General features: G+C 46.0%; 1 protein-coding gene across 3 annotated transcripts in view; it reads right to left on the reverse strand.

Moving 5' to 3' along the window:
• The window catches only part of fbxw7 (F-box and WD repeat domain containing 7), a 157,237-nt gene that overhangs the window by 37,282 nt on the left and 100,172 nt on the right, over positions 1-19,783 (reverse strand). For 2 of the 3 annotated variants that reach the window (XM_080757411.1, XM_080757409.1), the window contains exons 2-4: positions 12,097-12,179; positions 6,099-6,240; positions 48-182 (exon numbers count right to left, since the gene is read on the reverse strand). In XM_080757411.1, the coding sequence (XP_080613537.1) occupies positions 48-182; positions 6,099-6,240; positions 12,097-12,179 (360 nt within the window). Of the gene's footprint in view, positions 1-47; positions 183-6,098; positions 6,241-12,096; positions 12,180-19,297; positions 19,739-19,783 lie in introns of those variants that run through there. The other variant, XM_080757410.1, reaches the window with a different exon arrangement.

Genomic DNA, 19,783 nt, shown 5'->3' on the forward strand with positions numbered 1-19,783 from the left:
GGTTAGGGGTTAAGGGTTAGGGTTAGACGGTAGGAAAGGGGTCTCACCTCTTTGGGCAGCAGGGAGATGAAGTCTCGCTGAAACTGTGGCTCGATCACCTGCATCATGTGCTTGACTTGCGTGGGCTCGCAGCTGTCAATCAGCTCGTCCAGCGCCAGCAGCTTCTCTGGCCCGCTCCAGCTCTGCAACCAGACAAGAGAAGGGCAGTGGGGGGAGGGGGGAGGAAAAGATGGAGGAAAGAGAAGGAAAAAGATCCCATGTGAGTTTCAGTATCAGTCCATTTTATTTCTACATCACACACTTACAGGTGTGTGTATGTGTAGTGTGGTGTGTGTGTGAGCTCTCAACATTGCAGCTACAGGAGTTATAGAATAAGGTAGTGGTTCTCAATTTAGGGTCCTTGAGGAGGGGGTTCCAGGGTATCCACAGCTAAAGGATTGATAGTTAGGATTAGGAACCAAATGGAGAGTGTACAAATGGAACCAAATGGACCCTTACAGGTTTGTTTGGTTCAATTTGTAGACTAGACCAGCGAAGAGAGAAAATAGAGAGGAAAGGAGCACACATACAGGTACCACAGAACAGGTAAAATAAGGTAATAATTATACAAAGTCCTATATACAGTTCCATAAGGTGCGTGACTAAAACATCTGCTGTGGATACTGTAGCTGTGACTACGGAGGGCAGAAATGCTTCTCGTGTAGGTGGAAAACATCCAGCATTATAAAAAAAATAATATAATAAGACGGCAGCAGGTATATCAAATCCCAGTTTCATGTGGGCGGTTTAAGTGGCACTGCGACATGCCGTTTGGTGTCGTAAAGCCTGTTTTAGGTTTATCTATATGCACACTGTGAGCGAGTGCCTTTGAACAGCAGTGCGATTAATCCCAACGCGCGGCAGGCTCAGAGTGTAAACTATGTCTGTAAACAAGCCGACGTGTTTGTGTGTTGAGTGCATTACACTTGCACGCCCGAGTCATTCTGCCCTGAGGCACCTGTCCTTTCTCTGGCAGCAACACACATTAAAGGGTCATTTACACATCAAGACCTGGCCTGCGTCGAAGCCAGGGCTCAAAGAAAGAAATTACGTGCTGCAGTTACTGGCTGAATATTCACATAGGGGGGAAAGGGGAGGAAACCGTGTGGACTGTAGCCAGCGGTTTGTTTTGGAAGAGTACCGAAATGCAACAGCGATTACAGGCTTAGTGGGAGGGAATGGAAAATGTGGCGCATGCGAGCCACCTGTAATTTGGCAGTTAACGAGGCTCTTGCCAGAGGTGCTGGCTCTCCAGGTAATCAGGGGCTTCCAGAGAACTGTCTGCTGCTGGCTGTGTGGAGGAGCAGCCAATTACTTCCATGCCTGTACTCTTACAGTATATACTGTATATTGTTTATGCCGAGATTAGAAAAACAGATCAACCATCAAAAAAGAAGAAAAACAAAAAATATGAATATGCACATGCTGAAAAATGTAATTAGTTTTTGCTAACCATGTTAATCCTGGGGAAAAAAATCTAAATGTTCCAAAATCTCATATAAAATAGGTGGTTAAAATGTTCCTGAATCTCATATGATTTTTCAACATTTCTTTCAAAAATAGACATTATAAAATAGGTGGTTAAAAAAGGACCTGGACCTGGTAGTTTAGGAAACTACCCGTTTCATCATCCATAAACAAAACAAATCAATTTGCCTGCCAAGTAACTCTACATTATTCATTTCCATATTCCTCCCCTTGCATTCCTTCCTCTGATTTGGCTGCAACCAATGCATATGTTTTATTCAAACCACAGAATGGAGAGTAGGGGGGGGGCTTATCACCACGGAGAGGTGTGCAGAGGACGCATTAACAAGGTCACAAGATCATCAAGTCCAACATGATTTTGACAGCAAAGTTTGATTTAGTTTTAGTCATATAGTCTTTGGCATAAAACTCATATTTAGCCACCTAAAATGTTTTAGTGTTGTGGTCTAGTTTTAGTCGACTAAATATCATACGATGATAGTCAACTAAATCTACAGTTGATTTTGTCGATTTAACGCCAGATTTTACACTTGCATACTGAAAATAGAGCAACGCGTTTGTAAGAGCGAGTGCAACACCCGAGTGGAACCAAACATAAAATGATCTCTTCACCACTAGTCCTTCCCTAACATTTTAGTCTAGTTTTTTTTATTTCATGTCAGTATATTTAGTCTTAGTTTTAGTCATCATGGCAATTTTTTAAATTTAGTTTTGATTTAGTTTTCATCGCTGAAAAAAGGTAGTCGACGAACCTTTTCCGCCACAGTTTTAGTCGACAAAATCAACACTGCAACACAGAAGCTGTGGATAGTCTTCCCACCATAAACGCATCAGTCTTAGGGGTAGCGATGGCACCTGATTGGATGAGCTAGCCCCTTTGCTCTCTCAGAAATAATTGTTGTGTACCAGCGCAGCGATAAGATAAGAGTGACCGGGAGGGTCAGGGTTCAATCCCCCGGTCGAGTCACACCAAAGACACAATAAAGGAAAAAAATGGCCCCCCCAATGCTTGGCTCTTGCTTGGCACTCGGCATCATCAAGGGTTTGGGACGGGGGGGTTAAGTCCCTGTGACCCACTAGGGTCACGTCCAGGGGGTTTTGTTTTGTGCTTGTACAGCACAAGCCGCCTGGCGCTACGGAAACAGGAGATAGCCTCCTGACCCGCGGGTCACATGGCTCGGGGACAATTGGTTCCCAAGGCTACTTACTTACTAATTGCTGGCTTTGGACACTGAAATCACTCCGAGCAACAATATGTCCCTGCCCGGGATACTGAATTCTACCCATTGCCATGACTTGTGACTGGCTGGCTGCTCTTTTATAAGGCTGTGTGTCCGCCAAAGCGTCCCCCACTCTATTTTGGGCAAATTCTCCAAAAGGTTAAGAATATAACAGATCCACAAGATCACAAAGCATCAAGCATGTTATTCGCCGTACGACTAGATATATGCACATTAAATATTCCTACTTTACTCTCTTAAATTCCTTTGTGATCAAACCCCCGACCAACCACTAACCCACACCAAAGGGTTCCACTGATTATTTGTATTTGTGACATTTTCTTTCTTGTGTCACATTTGATCAAACGTCAGCCAACACCCGTTGGATTTCCTCGTCCTTAAAGGCAAACATCAAACGCTGTTTTTGCAGGCGTGCTGATGTTCTAGAGCTGCCTTTCTGCTCACATGCTACAGGGGGGGCCTACAGGCTAAGACTGGACTGGGGAATGTGCAGAATGGCCTCTTCTGAACTGTAACAAAGACAAAATAATAACAACATGGGCAGCTGTGGCCCGGTACGAGTTGAAAACTAGGTCCCCTCCGGTCAGAATGAGTTTTCCCCGTCAGACCCAGCCATTGCACGGTAGTGGTTTCGCGGCCTCCTCAGGATAAATAATAAGATTCACTATGGCAACCCCTTTATGTGCGACATCAAAGGGAAGCTAGTGGACGGACAAATATGCTCTGAGATGGCGTGCCATCTCTCGTTGTCACACACATGGAAGGAAGCCCTTAGCCCAGTGGGAGGTGGGCTCTTCTTGGCGGACATTCAAATCCCCTCAGGTTGGTTCTGGTAACAATGGACTGAACTGAAGCAGCACTGCTTCTGCTGGGCCCAACATGTACAGTACCCACTGCCTCCACACGGGGCCCAACATGTACAGTACCCACTGCCTTACTGTCCAGCTCAGTGCTTCTTAAAGGGGGACTGTGGGGTCCCCATGGTGAATGATTGACAGTTTAGGAACAAAATGGACGCTCTATTCTTACACAGTACTCGGGGTTAATTTGACACTGAGGATTTTAAAAGTTTAGATTTGGGTCCACCGAGAGAACAAACCTGGGGGTCTGTGGCCTAATGCAACTCAAAATGAAAAGAGGTTGAGAATGATTCATCTAGCAGAACAGATAACTCTGTGAGTTATCTGCCTGCTGTCTAACAGATAACCGAACGTCTAAATGTCTAATGTCCTGCTTCACTATCTGCATCGGTGTAAATTGTCTGTACTGCTTTAATAGTGGGCTTGTCACTTCACCATGTCGAAGGAAATCCTCTGATTCAGAGTTCTAGGAAAGGAATCTTTGTCACAAACTGTGTCAGTGTGGCATCAATACGTCGATAGAGCTGGAATAAAAGACAACATTTGAGCGGGTCTCTTTGTGCCTTTACAAACCTGAGCCTTGATCCTAATCAACATAAAGACATTTTACACCATCAGAAAAAAGCTCCCAATTCTTTCACCAAGTGAGAGATGTGAGGAAAGGCTAGGCGGGATAAAGAAGGGTCGAGAGCTAAACCACTTAAAACCAGCTGGGAGCAAACTTACGTCTTGACATTTTGTCACATTTAAGAAGCCATTATGCTGTGCACAAGGCTTTGTAGTCAAAGAGCAAAGCCATAATTTCTTCCCATTTATTTGCTCAAAGATTACATTTAATTTATGATGGGCAGAGATGCTCGAGAAACAAAGCACGGAGTGCAACAGAATGTGTTACAGTCAGAGTGTGCCAAATCAAAATTTAAAAAGCTGTTGTTTTTTCCTGTTGTTTTTCAAAGGATTTATGAACTTGTGAACTACGTGAAAACAGATGCAGATGTTTAACTCTAGTACTTAGAGAGATGTTTTGGTAATGTTGCACTTTACAAGTGCCTAAGTATGGTATTATGCAAGTAGCTGCATTATGCAGTAAGTACTTACTGAAAATCTCCCAAACTATGAGATTGTATAGTTGCACACTTGGAAGTGCATTACCAATTAGGGAGAATTCAATACACTATTTAACAGATGCACTGTGAGGCTAAGGCAAAGTGTTAGAATTCTTTGTAAGCATCTCCACACTATGTCACGTTGTTCTAACCAAGAGCTTTCAAGATGTCCAGTTTGATATAAAGACACACAGCATAGTCCCCTATATCTAACGCTAATACAGCACAGTACATATAGAATGAAATCATCCCGTTTCAACCACTTAACCCATTCTGAACGGGAACCCATTTCGGTGTTAGCATCATGTTATGCTTTAGCTATTGAAAAATAGCAGATCTACAAGCTCATAGCGCGCCACCGAGTGGCGCGCTACGAGCTTGTAGGTCTGCTATTTTTGAAAAATCGAAGAACGACTGACATTTTTTAGAATCTGATCTCAGGTCAGAATGGGTTAAACCCTTATATATCTTGTTGAGCAGTGTCCCCCAGGGCCCGATACTTGGGCCTCCTCCCTTTTCCCCACTCTAAACCAAATCTCTTTGCTGAAAATTGCCATTTTCGTTCTTGATGAAGGTTGTCTTGGCTAATAAATGTTTTACCCAATTCGACGTGGCCCGTCGTGAGCCCCGCACACACGGCTACTTTCACAGAATGTTCTCCCCAGGATAGGAGACACTATAGGCTTAACAGGTAGAACCACTTCCAATTCCACGCTACGGTGGCTGTTGTAATGTGATGGTGGGACCAAAACAACAGGGCAGCAATTATCTTTGGAGACTAAGTGAACATTGATTGGATTTGAACATCTGCTTTTGGATGAGCTGTCGCTTTACAGGACTCGGGAGACGTCCTACGGGAGGAAGAGGACGAGGACGAGGAGGGATGGAGGAGGGATGTGTGCACACATAGACATCAAAGGGGGCTTCAGCCCCTGCCCTTTTACCCGTCTGTAAAACAACTGCCCTCTCCTCCAGACCACGAATGCCGCATTTACTACATGGTGAAAGAAATGCAAATGCCCTCCTCTCCTTTCCATGACATACCGGAAGGCAGCATTCAGGAGAATTGTTCCCCCCCCCCCCCCCCCCCACCCCAAGTCTCCTAAAATAATTTGTTTCAAAATCCATGTCGTACACCGCATCTCCAGTAGATAAAGAGTGCAGGGTTGCGCCCTGAAAATAGCTGATCTACAAGCTTGTAGATCAGTAATTTTAGGCCAAAAGTGCCCTCTTATGGGATTTCAGCCCCCGCCTCTCTAACACTCTCTGCATGTGCCTGATAAGGAGGAGGAGGAGGGAGGGGGGGAGGGGGGAGCAGATAGAACAAAGAAGGCTGAGGTCATCTCGAGGCTAGAAAAAGTCACCTGAAATGTCCGGAGCCATTCTTGGAGGCCGGTGGGCGGCTGGATGGAGGTGATCCGTCTCCGCTGCTGGCCCTGGCCGTGGCCGTTCCGGATGTGGCCGAAGGTGGTGGGCGTGGCCGGGCAGGGGACGATCCCCGTCGGGCTGGAAGGGACAGGAGAAGAACGTTAAGGAACTGCAAAAATATCAAAAAATATCACAGTGGAAACAACTCCACCCGTTTGATAAGTAACCCTCGGTTGGGGAACATCTGGTCCCCTGATTTTGATTGATTGATTGCTTTAATATTTTATAGATTCCTATGGTATAGGCAGTTAAAATCAAGGCAAATGCATGACACTGTGGTCATGATACAGTATGGAATACAGTAGGTATGGCTGTGAACTTGTGTGAAGCCTTATATTAAATACTTTGACGCGTGTCTGTGTCGTGTCAAAAACCATCCTACTGGTGTCTGTCCATCTGCAGGGTCATAACGCGTTGTGACGTGTGAGCTTGTTGTAGATTGGCTATTTTCTGCACACACCATTGTAACGATGTAAGTGGAAACAAACCAGCCTCATACACCCCCAAAAAACAAATAAAATAGTACCTCGTGGTGTTACTGAAAAGGCTAATACTAATTAGCTAAAGTGGATCCCTTTTGTCATATTAGAAATTCGTTGAAATTCCCTCCATTTACTCACAGTCAAATTACCATTAGATTAGTCACCCCTAAATAATTCCCAGAAGATGCCGGGCTGAATCGTAATCATCTAAATTGGTTTGTTTGCTTGTTGAACCAGCGCCGGTCTTGGACTGACCCTCTCAGTACCGCTGCATGGCTTTGCCTTAATGTGGGCCACCAGCCAGATAATTCACATCGTGGCCAAGTCAAGTTCATCTCAGGCCAGATCACGTAAGGCCGTGCTAATGTCAAGGCAAACTTCTGAGTGTTATTTTAAATCCGAGTGTGTGAAAATGCAACCCCAACCAACGGCACTGAGGATTCAGCCGGAAAGTGAAGATGGACTCGCTGAACAAAGCCTTTTTCTGTTGATGCATTCTACATTTCTGCAACCTGCATTTCTGCATACTGAGAAAGGTTGCATGCTGGAGAACGGTGGTTCTCAACTGTTTCTGGACAAGGCGGGCCCACTTGAAAGCCGGGCCCACTTGAAAGCCGGGCCCACTTGGCGGGCCCACTTGAAAGCCTCAGAAGTGTGCGCGGCCCACAGGTTAATTTTAATGATCAATCAATGGATTGTGTGTTCCGGCTTGGATCAATGGGACTGATACAGGATTCCTACTTATCGGCATCACAATGAAAACACATTTTCAAGGTTTAAAAGACAATAATACTATGGCCGTTGGCATAAGCAGGGCATGAGAAGTATAAGCCATCATTATTATTATATCAATGGATGGGCTCTGTAGTCTCGCTGTCTCCGCAGGCTATGGGATATGTAGTGACGTTCCCATAGCCCGGACAGATTGTGGGTTTGTAAATGTGCTTGTGGATTATAGTGACACATGATACACTATTATTAGATGATGTGGGCTCGTTCGATTGAGTTTCAAATTGGACAGCACTCTATGAACAACAAGAAGACAAACTGCTTTAACCCATTCTGAACGGGAACCCATTTTGGTGTCAGCATCATGTTATGCTTTAGCTATTGAAAAATAGCAGATCTACAAGCTCATAGCGCGCCACCGAGTGGCGCGCTACGAGCTTGTAGGTCTGCTATTTTTGAAGAAATCGAAGAACGACTGACATTTTTAGAATCTGATCTCAGGTCAGAATGGGTTAATCAGACCAGTGTGTGTCCAGTGGAAACCTCGTATGAATCTGATCTCAGGTCAGAATGGGTTAAAAAACATCCACACATGCACGGTCCAATATGCTCCATGTCTGCTATATAGCATACGCTGTCTCCATCATTTCTAGATGTATACACTCTATGCATCCAAATAGAGACCCATAAATAACCAACATGTTCTCCTCTCCTTCAAGGTGTTCTTTTCATGGAGGCCATGCAGTCTTTTTTCTCCCCCCTCTCTTTCCTCCAGAGACTTCAAAGTGCACACATACAGTTCCAAAGATTTACGTTCAATTTCAGCCTGGCATCTCACAACGTTGGTGGACCTTGGGGGCACTGCGGGACTTCAAAGAGGGCAGCCGCGTGCCCTTGTATAATGCACAGGGGTGGTAGGGTGTTTGTGTGCGTGTGTGTGTGTGTGTGTGTGTGTGTGTGTGTGTGTGTGTGTGTGTGTGTGTGTGTGTGTGTGTGTGTGTGTGTGTGTGTGGGGAAGGAGGGGGGCAGTGCAACAGTTCATCTATATATAAACAGATAGCTTCTCATGCTGATGGAGGAGATGCTGGTAGGCAAGGTATAAATGCAGGCCAAAGAGAACTTCCCCAGGGAAAGGAAGGGACCGCACGTTCCAGAGACTCAGGACAAGATTAGTTATGCTTCATTTCTTTATTTGCACGGCGCGTTTCGCCGTTTGGCTTCGTCAGGTGCTTGCATGCAAGCACCTGACAAGGCCTGGAGTGTGCGGTCCCTTCCTTTCCCTGGGGAAGTTCTCTTTGGCCTGCATATATATATATATATATATATATATATATATATATATATATATATATATATATATAAATATATAAATAGCAGCTCTACAAGCTTCGGTTAAGTTTGCTCTTTTTGAATGCTACTGTTGTACGACGGAATATTAAACGTGGCCTAAGTGCCAAATGAGACTAATTGGTGTAAACATGAGACTAATTGGTGTAAACAAAGTGTGCTTTCACGATTATTTGACTCATCGAAAGAGCAAATCAATAGAATAATTAATGGCTTCGATGGGGAAACTCTGGTGGGGGCAAACAATGCGCCGGGTCCAAAACCTCAGCCCTTCTCATTCTGCCTGGTGACAGGAGAGCAGCGGCCTGTTGGGGGCCTGTTGGGGGCCTGTTGGGGGCCTGTTGGGGGCCTGTTGGGGGCCTGTTGGGGCTCTGTTGTTGCATAATGGATTCATTTTTAATGGGATGGGAAGCTGCAGACTGGGACCAATTACACGGCAGCACTGCCAGTAAAGCGGCCGCCGCGCTCGCAGGAAAATCTCTGGGAAACGGCAACGACGGCCTTGTGTGTGTGTGTGTGTGTGTGTGTGTGTGTGTGTGTGTGTGTGTGTGTGTGTGTGTGTGTGTGTGTGTGTGTGTGTGTGTGTGTGTGTGTGTGTGTGTGTGTGTGTGTGTGTGTGTGTGTGTGTGTGTGTGTGTGCGTACACAAACACACCTTAAACATTCAAGGAATACCAGTGGTTATAAGCTTTTAAATGTCAAGGACTCGTAAGGGTCCATTTGTACACTGTCAGAGTTACAGATCTGTAAGGGTCCATTTGTACACTGTCAGAGTTACAGATCTGTAAGGGTCCATTTGAGCACTGTCAGAGTTACAGATCTGTAAGGGTCCATTTGTACACTGTCAGAGTTACAGATCTGTAAGGGTCCATTTGTACACTGTCAGAGTTACAGATCTGTAAGGGTCCATTTGAGCACTGTCAGAGTTACAGATCTGTAAGGGTCCATTTGTACACTGTCAGAGTTACAGATCTGTAAGGGTCCATTTGAACACTGTCAGAGTTACAGATCTGTAAGGGTCCATTTGTACACTGTCAGAGTTACAGATCTGTAAGGGTCCATTTGTACACTGTCAGAGTTACAGATCTGTAAGGGTCCATTTGTACACTGTCAGAGTTACAGATCTGTAAGGGTCCATTTGTACACTGTCAGAGTTACAGATCTGTAAGGGTCCATTTGTACACTGTCAGAGTTACAGATCTGTAAGGGTCCATTTGAGCACTGTCAGAGTTACAGATCTGTAAGGGTCCATTTGTACACTGTCAGAGTTACAGATCTGTAAGGGTCCATTTGAGCACTGTCAGAGTTACAGATCTGTAAGGGTCCATTTGAGCACTGTCAGAGTTACAGATCTGTAAGGGTCCATTTGAGCACTGTCAGAGTTACAGATCTGTAAGGGTCCATTTGAGCACTGTCAGAGTTACAGATCTGTAAGGGTCCATTTGTACACTGTCAGAGTTACAGATCTGTAAGGGTCCATTTGAGCACTGTCAGAGTTACAGATCTGTAAGGGTCCATTTGTACACTGTCAGAGTTACAGATCTGTAAGGGTCCATTTGTACACTGTCAGAGTTACAGATCTGTAAGGGTCCATTTGTACACTGTCAGAGTTACAGATCTGTAAGGGTCCATTTGTACAGAGTTACAGATCTGTAAGGGTCCATTCGTACAGAGTTACAGATCTGTAAGGGTCCATTTGTACACTGTCAGAGTTACAGATCTGTAAGGGTCCATTTGTACACTGTCAGAGTTACAGATCTGTAAGGGTCCATTTGTACACTGTCAGAGTTACAGATCTGTAAGGGTCCATTTGAGCACTGTCAGAGTTACAGATCTGTAAGGGTCCATTTGAGCACTGTCAGAGTTACAGATCTGTAAGGGTCCATTTGAGCACTGTCAGAGTTACAGATCTGTAAGGGTCCATTTGAGCACTGTCAGAGTTACAGATCTGTAAGGGTCCATTTGTACACTGTCAGAGTTACAGATCTGTAAGGGTCCATTTGAGCACTGTCAGAGTTACAGATCTGTAAGGGTCCATTTGTACACTGTCAGAGTTACAGATCTGTAAGGGTCCATTTGTACACTGTCAGAGTTACAGATCTGTAAGGGTCCATTTGTACACTGTCAGAGTTACAGATCTGTAAGGGTCCATTTGTACAGAGTTACAGATCTGTAAGGGTCCATTCGTACAGAGTTACAGATCTGTAAGGGTCCATTTGTACACTGTCAGAGTTACAGATCTGTAAGGGTCCATTTGAACAGAGTTACAGATCTGTAAGGGTCCATTTGAACAGAGTTAAAGATCCGTAAGGGTCCATTTGGTACCTCCTATGACCTATAGGACTCGTTAAAGGGAAGGGAACCATCGGACCGTTAAGAGGGAATCATTAAGGAACCCGAATCGTTGAAGTCCTAATAGATCCCAACCCTAGAGTTTGTGCGTGTGTGTGTGTATGTGTGTGTGTGTGTGTGTGTGTGTGTGTGTGTGTGTGTGCGTGCGTGCATTTTAATCTGACAAGATGTCAGATATGGTTATCTCTGTTCATATCTCTCGCTCTTCCACTTCAGTTTGGGCTTATCTAGAATAGATGTGTGATACTGTATGCACTTCAAAACCGGGAGATAAGTGTCCTAAAAAAGGTTAGTTTCAATCACGCTCCATTACTGGATCTGGAAGCTCTTAACGGGGGTAGAACTAATGATGGCATGTAATGGTCAGTGAATGCATCCAGTTTATCCAGTATGTATTATAATGACAAACATGAAAAATGCCTGTGTTATGGTCTGATTGCACTGAATAAAGACATACTGTAGATTCGTGTAGAAAAGTAAGCATGCTTTAAAATGAGTGAGGTTATAGAGAAGACGTCATATTGGGGCATGTCTGATATCAACGATCTATAGAACGCATGATATCACTTTTTTGCCTTGAAACTCATTTCAATGACTCATTCATGTGTGTCTTTAGAAGTACGTATAAGACTTTAACCCTAAATGGAGTATATTATAGTCCATTTACTGGGGTTGATTAGGCCCGCTAATATAAGCCCTATTCCCTCACAAATTGGCTGATTGAGAACGTTAAAAAGCGCTCAAGATCCAGACTGATGGCCTGGGCCATGGCTCAGCGGTCCAGGCACCTTGGCTGGTAATCCAGTCTGGCAGCGTGCCGCGGGTTCGACTCCCGATCCCGACGGCCTTTACTGCATGTCTTCCCCCCGTCTCTCTCCCCATTTCCTGTCAGCCTACTGTCTGTCCCTCCATTAAATAATATATAAAATAAAGGCGAAAGCCAACAAAAAAAAAAGATCCGGACTTATTACAGATGTCTTCAACAAAAAAAGGTAAATGGCCGATAAACTCTAATTAACTCTTACCTTGGATATTCCGAGCCTTTGCAGGGCTTTTTTCCTGAAGGGAAAGATCGGACCTCGGGGCCATGGTCTAACTTTCTCTTCATCTGGAGGAGGAGGATAGAGAGAGGAGAGAGGGGGGTGGGGGGGTGGAGAAACGGAGGAAGAAGAGAACAAACAAAAGGAAAACAAGTTTAGAAAAGCGGTCTGAGCCAGACACTGGAGAAGGTCACATTTACAATCAACACAAGACACTCTGAGACACTCTCCACTCAGACATTCATTTAATCGCATCCTTCCCGAAAAGTAAATAACATGCAGCACGGGAACAACCACGACTATAATTCATCATTTGCAATGCACACTAAGCGCTCTCTCTCTCTCTCTCTCTTTCCAAATGTCTTCTCATCTTTTAAAAAGAACAAAACATCTCCCTCTATACTTTGACACACAGGAAGTCTCCAGACGACGCAGCGGAAGACGACTTCCATCCGTCTGTGAGACGAAGCGCCGGCAGGGACGGGAAATAAAAGAGAAACCTCACCGAGACGAGACGACAACATCCTTCACCAGACGTTTTAATTCCATGTCACAAAAATCCCAACTTTCTTTGCACGCTTGCCTCGTGTCAACAGGTGTGACGTAAACGTGTCATTACAGCCAGGAGGCGCACAGACAGACGTTCACGTTTCATCGCCTTCCAGCTGATAATTAAAAGGCTACGAGGCTTCTGTCATCGCTCCAGATATTGGAGCGGAGCGGCGCCAGGTTATGCTATGCTCCGTCATACAACAATAGCCGATCTACAGGCTCAGAGTGTGTGGCGGGTGTGGCGCACAGTGAGCTTGTAGATTTGCTAATTTTCGTGGGAGATGGGTTCTGGTTTTCACCACAGATGGGCCGTCAGGGTAATTATCCTTGGACCCCGGGACGGTTGACAGCTGACATGGAGTCAACACACAGACCCCATGGCTCACAAGGACTAAACACGGGTAAACATGGTCATATGGTCATGTGCGTGGCCGTGAACGAACGCCGATGATGTGCCACGATAATATGATGAAAAAGCTCCATCTTTTTAGATATGATAACACCTGCTATGTGGTTTGGAAGCTTGGACAACGCAATGAGCACAGTTCAGTTCCAGCAAGAAGTTGGAACTTCCGCCAAGTTTTCCAAAGTTCTATTAAAATAAATGTTTGTGTACTTTTGTGTGCCTCTGTTGGAATTGTGTGCTTCGAGTTCACACAACTTCATCTGTCGGCCACTCCAGATACAGGAGGTATTTTTGCACACACACACACACACACACACACACACACACACGTCTCTCTTTCTTTGCAAGTCAGTCGATAAATGTTCTGCTTTACTACAGACCGAGGGCAATCTCCCAGCTTTTGTTGCCAAAACTGTTTGGGAAAAAAAGCATTGTAAAATACACCTGCATTGCAGAACCAAGCCACAGCATTCAGAGCAGTCCTTCACATGGGGGTGGCGACACCATTGGTTTCCAGAGCGGTAGGCGTACAGTGGGTTTGTTAGCAGCTGTTCTAGCGACTACCTTGGATTTTACAAGTCCTCAGGCAACTCAAAGGCGGAGATCTCCTACTGTCTGGTATCACGAAAAGACTGCTTTGACGGTTTATAAATTATGACCCGGGGTCTCTATGTTGATTTGATGCTACTGTAGTTACAAGTTCTCATTAATGGCTTTCATTGGTTAAATAATAAATATGTATACATTCCGCAGAGACTTTGATCACTTTCAACCTGGTGTCCCTATTTTGGGTGAAAATGTAAAAAAAAGAGAAAAGAAAAAAAGATAAATCGTAAAACAGCACAAATAAGCTCACAGCGCATCACATCGCAACGTGTTGTGAGCTTGCAGAAGTGATTTATATATATATATATAAGATGCATGGTTTCTTCTGCCCGATTGTGACATTTAGAAAATGTCAGTCTGTATGATTATGCAACCCTGATGGTTGGATGTAAGGTAGTTAAAGGTACCTTTCAGTATGACGCGAGTGTACAGCGCCAGTGTGTCTAGGTCAGACAAACATCCCTGTCTCTCAACAGCTCATTTTGTCTCCTGCTGCAACAGGCACACATTGCAGAGCAAACATTGATCAAATGTCATAATATTGAATTATACGAAGTCATTCAGAAAGGAAATCATTTCATGGCCTTCCTGATTAGAAGCAGTGCTGTAAGTTCAAAGTCAAAAGCCCCTGCCTGCCCGAGCGTCGGGGAAAAATGCTTGCAGGGGTAAAAACAATGTGCAGATGAGAGCCAGCAATGCAAAACAAATGACACCTATAAAATATAGAGAGCCAGCAATGCATTGTTTAGAACGTATTAGTTCAAACTCTTATGATGCAGTTTCCCCCATTAGAGGTGTATATATCCCTGCAGAACAGCCTGTTAAAACGTCTTTTATTTATTTTTTGGGTGAGGTTACTTAGGGACCAGCTTACTGAAACCCACGCTTGTGTGCAGTTAATTATGTGCTTTGTCAAAATGGTCCTGCAGCCGTTTCTTGCTACCAAGCCACTGCAGTGTGGCATAAGACAACACTATATATAGTCTGTTGTGACCCTGGTGTTGTGCAGTGGAATTGGCAGATCTACAAGCACATGCACATGGCATGCTGCAGCGTGCGGTGAGCTTGTACATCTGCTATTTTGGCTGCACGGCACTGCGGTGTAGCACATTTTGATTTGAGTTTTTAGTCATAGTCTCGTGAATAGTTTTCATTTAGTTTTAGTCACATTTTAGTCACCTGGAATGTCTTAGTGCTAAGCTGCGTTCAGACTTGGATGGTTAGAGCAACAGTACTGCAACATGCTGGGGGATCTTGGGAAGTCCCACTAGTTGCGCTGTTCACTGAGCTTATTGCATAAAAACCATGTCTGGAAGCCACAAAGTGCTTAGGAAGGATTTGTGTCGTTCCTGAGTGGTGTGCTAAGGACGGGAAGGGGTACTGGTGGGTGAAAACGTTCGGAAGCTTCCCTTCTCGTCTGCTCAGTGTTTTGGGTAGAGATGAACATGTCTACTCCACATGAAGACGGCTGCTTCTCACAGCCCTCGTATCCATTCATGTTTTCTTCCGTTTGACAACACCCGAGTAGCGCGATAGTAAACACTCACAAAAGGGCAGAGGGGTCGAAAAACGTTGGTTCGTCTAACTGCTGGTATAGTTGGCAGTAAGTGACATTGGAAAAAAATGTTGTGGATGTTTTTTTTGGTGTGTATTTCTGCATGTTCTGAAAGAGTAGACAGTGTGGTTTGAGGAGATAGGAAACCCAAGGACGAGCTGAGAATGTGAAATATTCTGTTTTGTTTTTGACGACGGCGCCACCACAGTGACGAGGCCAGCTGCACCCACGGTTCTGTGAGAAGAACAAAAAAAAAAGGAAATTCCACTCGGATAGAGGAGAAGGACAAGAAGAAAAATCGATTCAAAACCCATCAACTCACTGTCTGACTGAATAGCAAGGCCTGACATGACAGACTGATGTGTGTGCATGTGTGTGTATGGCTGTGTGTGTGTGTGTGTGTGGGTGTGCATAAAGAACACACGACCCTTTCAAGGGTCACATTTCTTCCTCGGGAGACAAATAATAAAGAACCTTGAAGGGTGAATTATACTTAGGCGTGTGCTAGTGTCATGCACCGATCTACAAGCTCACATCGGGTTGAGAGCTTTGTCCATCGGCTATTTTACGGCGCGCAACACGGCGCAAAACCAAGCATAAGTCAGCCCTCGACACCCCCCCCCCCCCTATCAAAGACTTATGGTTGTAGAATTATTTCCCCGGGTCACCCGAGTGTGACTAAAGGGACCGGCGAGCGACCTCGGGGGAAATGAATGGAGCAGCGGCTGCCATGAAAAGAGCGTTGGTACTACTGATTAAGAACCACATGCGTGGTGGGGGAGAGAGGGGCTCAGAGCGGCGTGTTGGGGGAGAGAGGGGCTCAGAGCAGGCTGCCACGGTGTCACATCAAGGCAGCAGTCAGAGCCCCGAGAGCAGGGGGGGAATATACGCCTATACGAGTCGTCTTCTTCAGAAACGAGACGCTTGTGGGATTCGCAATAGAATATAATCTATATTCCATCAAGCCTTAAATGTAAAAATATGCGGCTGTGAGAGTTCCATTGATTAACGGGAGTGGACCGGCTTATAGGATTCCCCTGTTTTTTGCCGAGGTCCCATTCAACCCACCTAACTCCCTTGTTCTCCAAGGAGTACCATTCAACCCACCTAACTCCCTTGTTCTCCAAGGAGTACCATTCAACCCACCTAACTCCCTTGTCCTCCAAGGAGTGATCTCACTGCGTTGGCAGTTCAATAGGCAAGGAGTGCTGGGATGTGTGCGTGAACGTACTGGGTGTGCGTGTGTGTGTGTGTGTGCGTGCGCGAGCACGTAAGCGCACACGCAAAAGCTTGTGTTTGAAAGAAAAAAGAAGAAACTGAGTGAAGGGGGTGAGAATAGGGTGTTGGTTGTAAGTGTGTGTGGTGTGTGAATGTGCGCGTGCATGTGTGTGTGTGTGTGTGTGTGTGCGCGTGCATGTGTGTGTGTGCTTGCGCGCATGTGTGCATGCAAGAGGGGGGGGGCGGAGTGGAAACCTCCATGCAGCTCTAAGTGAAGGCGTTGAGAAGCGGAGTGTGTGTGGACAGCCTCCTGTGTTTAAAAGCCTGGGAAAAGGTAACCAGAGACGAGCAGAGAATGTTATGTTTGGAAAGCGCTTCTAATCAGACTTCTTGGTGTGGTGTCTGACGTCCTCCAGCTTCTGTCTCCCATGGCCAAGACACGGCCAGAGGACAGAAGAGCACAACAGATGGGTGCAGAGAGAGAGAGAGAGAGAGAGAGAGAGAGAGAGAGAGAAAAAACATGCAATCTGGGAATTCTAGCGGCTCTGCCGGTTGCATAGCACATACTGTACTGATCTACTGTAGTCAACGTTCAAGCGTTTGAATGGTCATCATCACAGCTCTCCTGTGTCTCTTCACCGTATTATCTACTCAAGCTCAAGTGCCGAATAATTCAGTTTAAAAAAAAAAAAAAAAAGACCGCAATCACTCCCTGATGTAATAACACCTCGATTCATTGAAATGTCATCCACGCTACAGGCAGCACGAGCCATCTGAAATGTTTCTCACAGAGAACCGTGCCAGAGTGACTGGAGATAACAGATATCTGGATCATGTGTGGAAGGAAGCCCAATAGAGGGGGACACACTTTTTAGAAATGATATCTGTTAACAGGATTATAATTTTCCTCTGGGTGAAACAAACCCCTGGTGCTTTCGCCCCATGAGACAGATAGCAGCAGAACACAGTTCAGCTGCAGGGGGACGTACTGCTACATATATGAGCACTATTTAACGCAGCAATGTAAATGAGGCACAGCTCTAATAAATTATTAAAACATCAAGGGAGGAATACAATAGCGGGTCCTTGACGATGTTGGAGTTGTGACGCCTGCGTGCAACGCATGCAAGTACAAAAGCTACGCAAGCCTTCAGCACCTCCACATGTTGGCAAATGAAACACCCCAGATTAGTCAATTTGTTTGCAAAATACGCTGCGTGAAATCGGCAGCAGCTGCAGATTCTCCTTCACATTATTTTTTCTCTCTCCCTTCGTTTGTAGATGCTGAAACGGTACGACAGTGAACACGGGGAGGGGCACATTCACAGCATTAGCATCACTCGGGGATGCGCTAAAATATCGCTGTGGAGTAGACGGATGATTAGCCAGACGGAAGCCCGGTTCATCGTTCCAGGGTCATCGACCCAATCGCTGTCAATGTCAAGCAGCACACTCGCTGCTGTCTAAGACTCACGCAGCTCTGTGAGCTTGTAGATCTGCTATTTTTGTACATTAAAAATAAATCTATCTACAATTCATGGCTTATCAAAATGAAATAATGATTTTCCTTCCCCCAGAACAATGTCTTCCCCACTCCCCCCTATACAATATAAGATACTTCTAGCAGAGAGCCGGCGTTGGTTGGTACTTGGTGGCCGGCGTCTGTCCAGCACAGCCAACATCCTGGAGGAGATATTCTACCTCACACGGTCTGACACAGTGACCCATTATCTGGGCTTTAACGCCTGGGGGAAGTGCACCATGTCAAGGAACGGGATGTGGGGGGCTTTCCTCCTCCTGCTCCTCCTGGCTGGGAAGGAACAGGCAGGCGAGGCGAGCCCCCCATATAGAAGGAACAGGCAGGCGAGGCGAGCCCCCCATATAGAAGGAACAGGCAGGCGAGGCGAGCCCCCCATATAGAAGGAACAGGCAGGCGAGGCGAGCCCCCCATATAGAAGGAACAGGCAGGCGAGGCGAGCCCCCCATACAGCCTACCAACAATCTGATCTCCTACACGGATCTCACAGCAGGCACACGTATTGGCCAGTAGAAGATAGCAATACCAAGCATGCCGCAGAATGCATACACACTGCTACATTGCAGCAGTGTGCGATATTAGAATGTGTATATTCTGTAGGGGGGGCGGGGGGGGGGATCGTGATCATGTACATTAGCCTACATTAATGTGATGGCTTTCCTATACAGTGCTCTCGTCCCTGTGCGATGGGAGGACCACACCACACACGCACACGCATGCACACACGCACACGCGCACACACACACACACACACACACACACACACACACTCACACACACAAGAGCTCTCCGCCGGCTCTTTGGGACGCAGGTGCACAGCCATATGCAGCCCCATTGATTCAGCAGGGGAGACGGATGATCTGGGATTAAATTAATGCGATTTCATTAACGCAGGCAAGTTAAATTAATATGCTGATTGATTTTCGAAATCCGCCCCCCCCCAACCCCCCCTCTTCCCCCCGCCCGGACGCTCGGCTGATCACAGCGGCAGTTTATTGGAAAGTAACGCAATGCAAAGCGATTTGCACATCTAATCAGACACCATCAGTCCACAGGCAGATCGGGATCGACTCCCCGGTGAATGCGGAGAAGATGTCATGACAGCAACGTTACATGCCCAAAACATCACGTAGCGGTATTAGCCTGCCTACGGTTCATTAACACCACGCCTCAACCTAAATAATTTTAAACGTGCATCGCACGACTGTGGGCTGCAGTGGTCAAGCAAAGCATCATGATGATCGGACGCGTCAAAACGGCATCATCCTAGAGAGCACATTATTTCACATGCTTGATCACGAAAACTACTCACTTTATAGAATATCATCTTTAAAGTGCCGTAGAACCCCATGGCTGTCGTCTGACGTGGGGGGCTTTCCTCCTCCTCCTCCTCCTTTCTCTTAATTCTCTTTCACTTGTCAGTGGAAAACGATCAAGTCCGGAAAATGCGTGTGGGTGTGGGTGGTGTCGCTGTGACCGTGCGAAGGCAGTGCAGTCTCAGGTACATCCAACACCATCCGTGATGTGAACATGCTCCAGTCCTCCTGCCTGCACGTCACCATGCACCGGACCGCCGCCGTGCCCGTGTGTGCGTATAATGCGCGCGCGCGTGAGAGAGCGAGAGAAAGTGAGTGTGTGTATGTGTGTGTGTGTGTGTGTTTATAGTAGTCCTGACTGTGCTGTCCTCCTCCCCCGGTAGGTAAAAGGAAAGCTCCGCCGTGTCACTCTGAATGAGGCTCAGTCACAATGCGGAGCAAAGATCCTGCTAGCTGGAGGCTCCGACGAGAAATAACGACGA

This window comes from Protomyctophum bolini (assembly GCF_963924005.1).
Source record: "Protomyctophum bolini genome assembly, chromosome: 3".
NCBI classification, from domain to species: Eukaryota; Metazoa; Chordata; class Actinopteri; order Myctophiformes; family Myctophidae; genus Protomyctophum; species Protomyctophum bolini.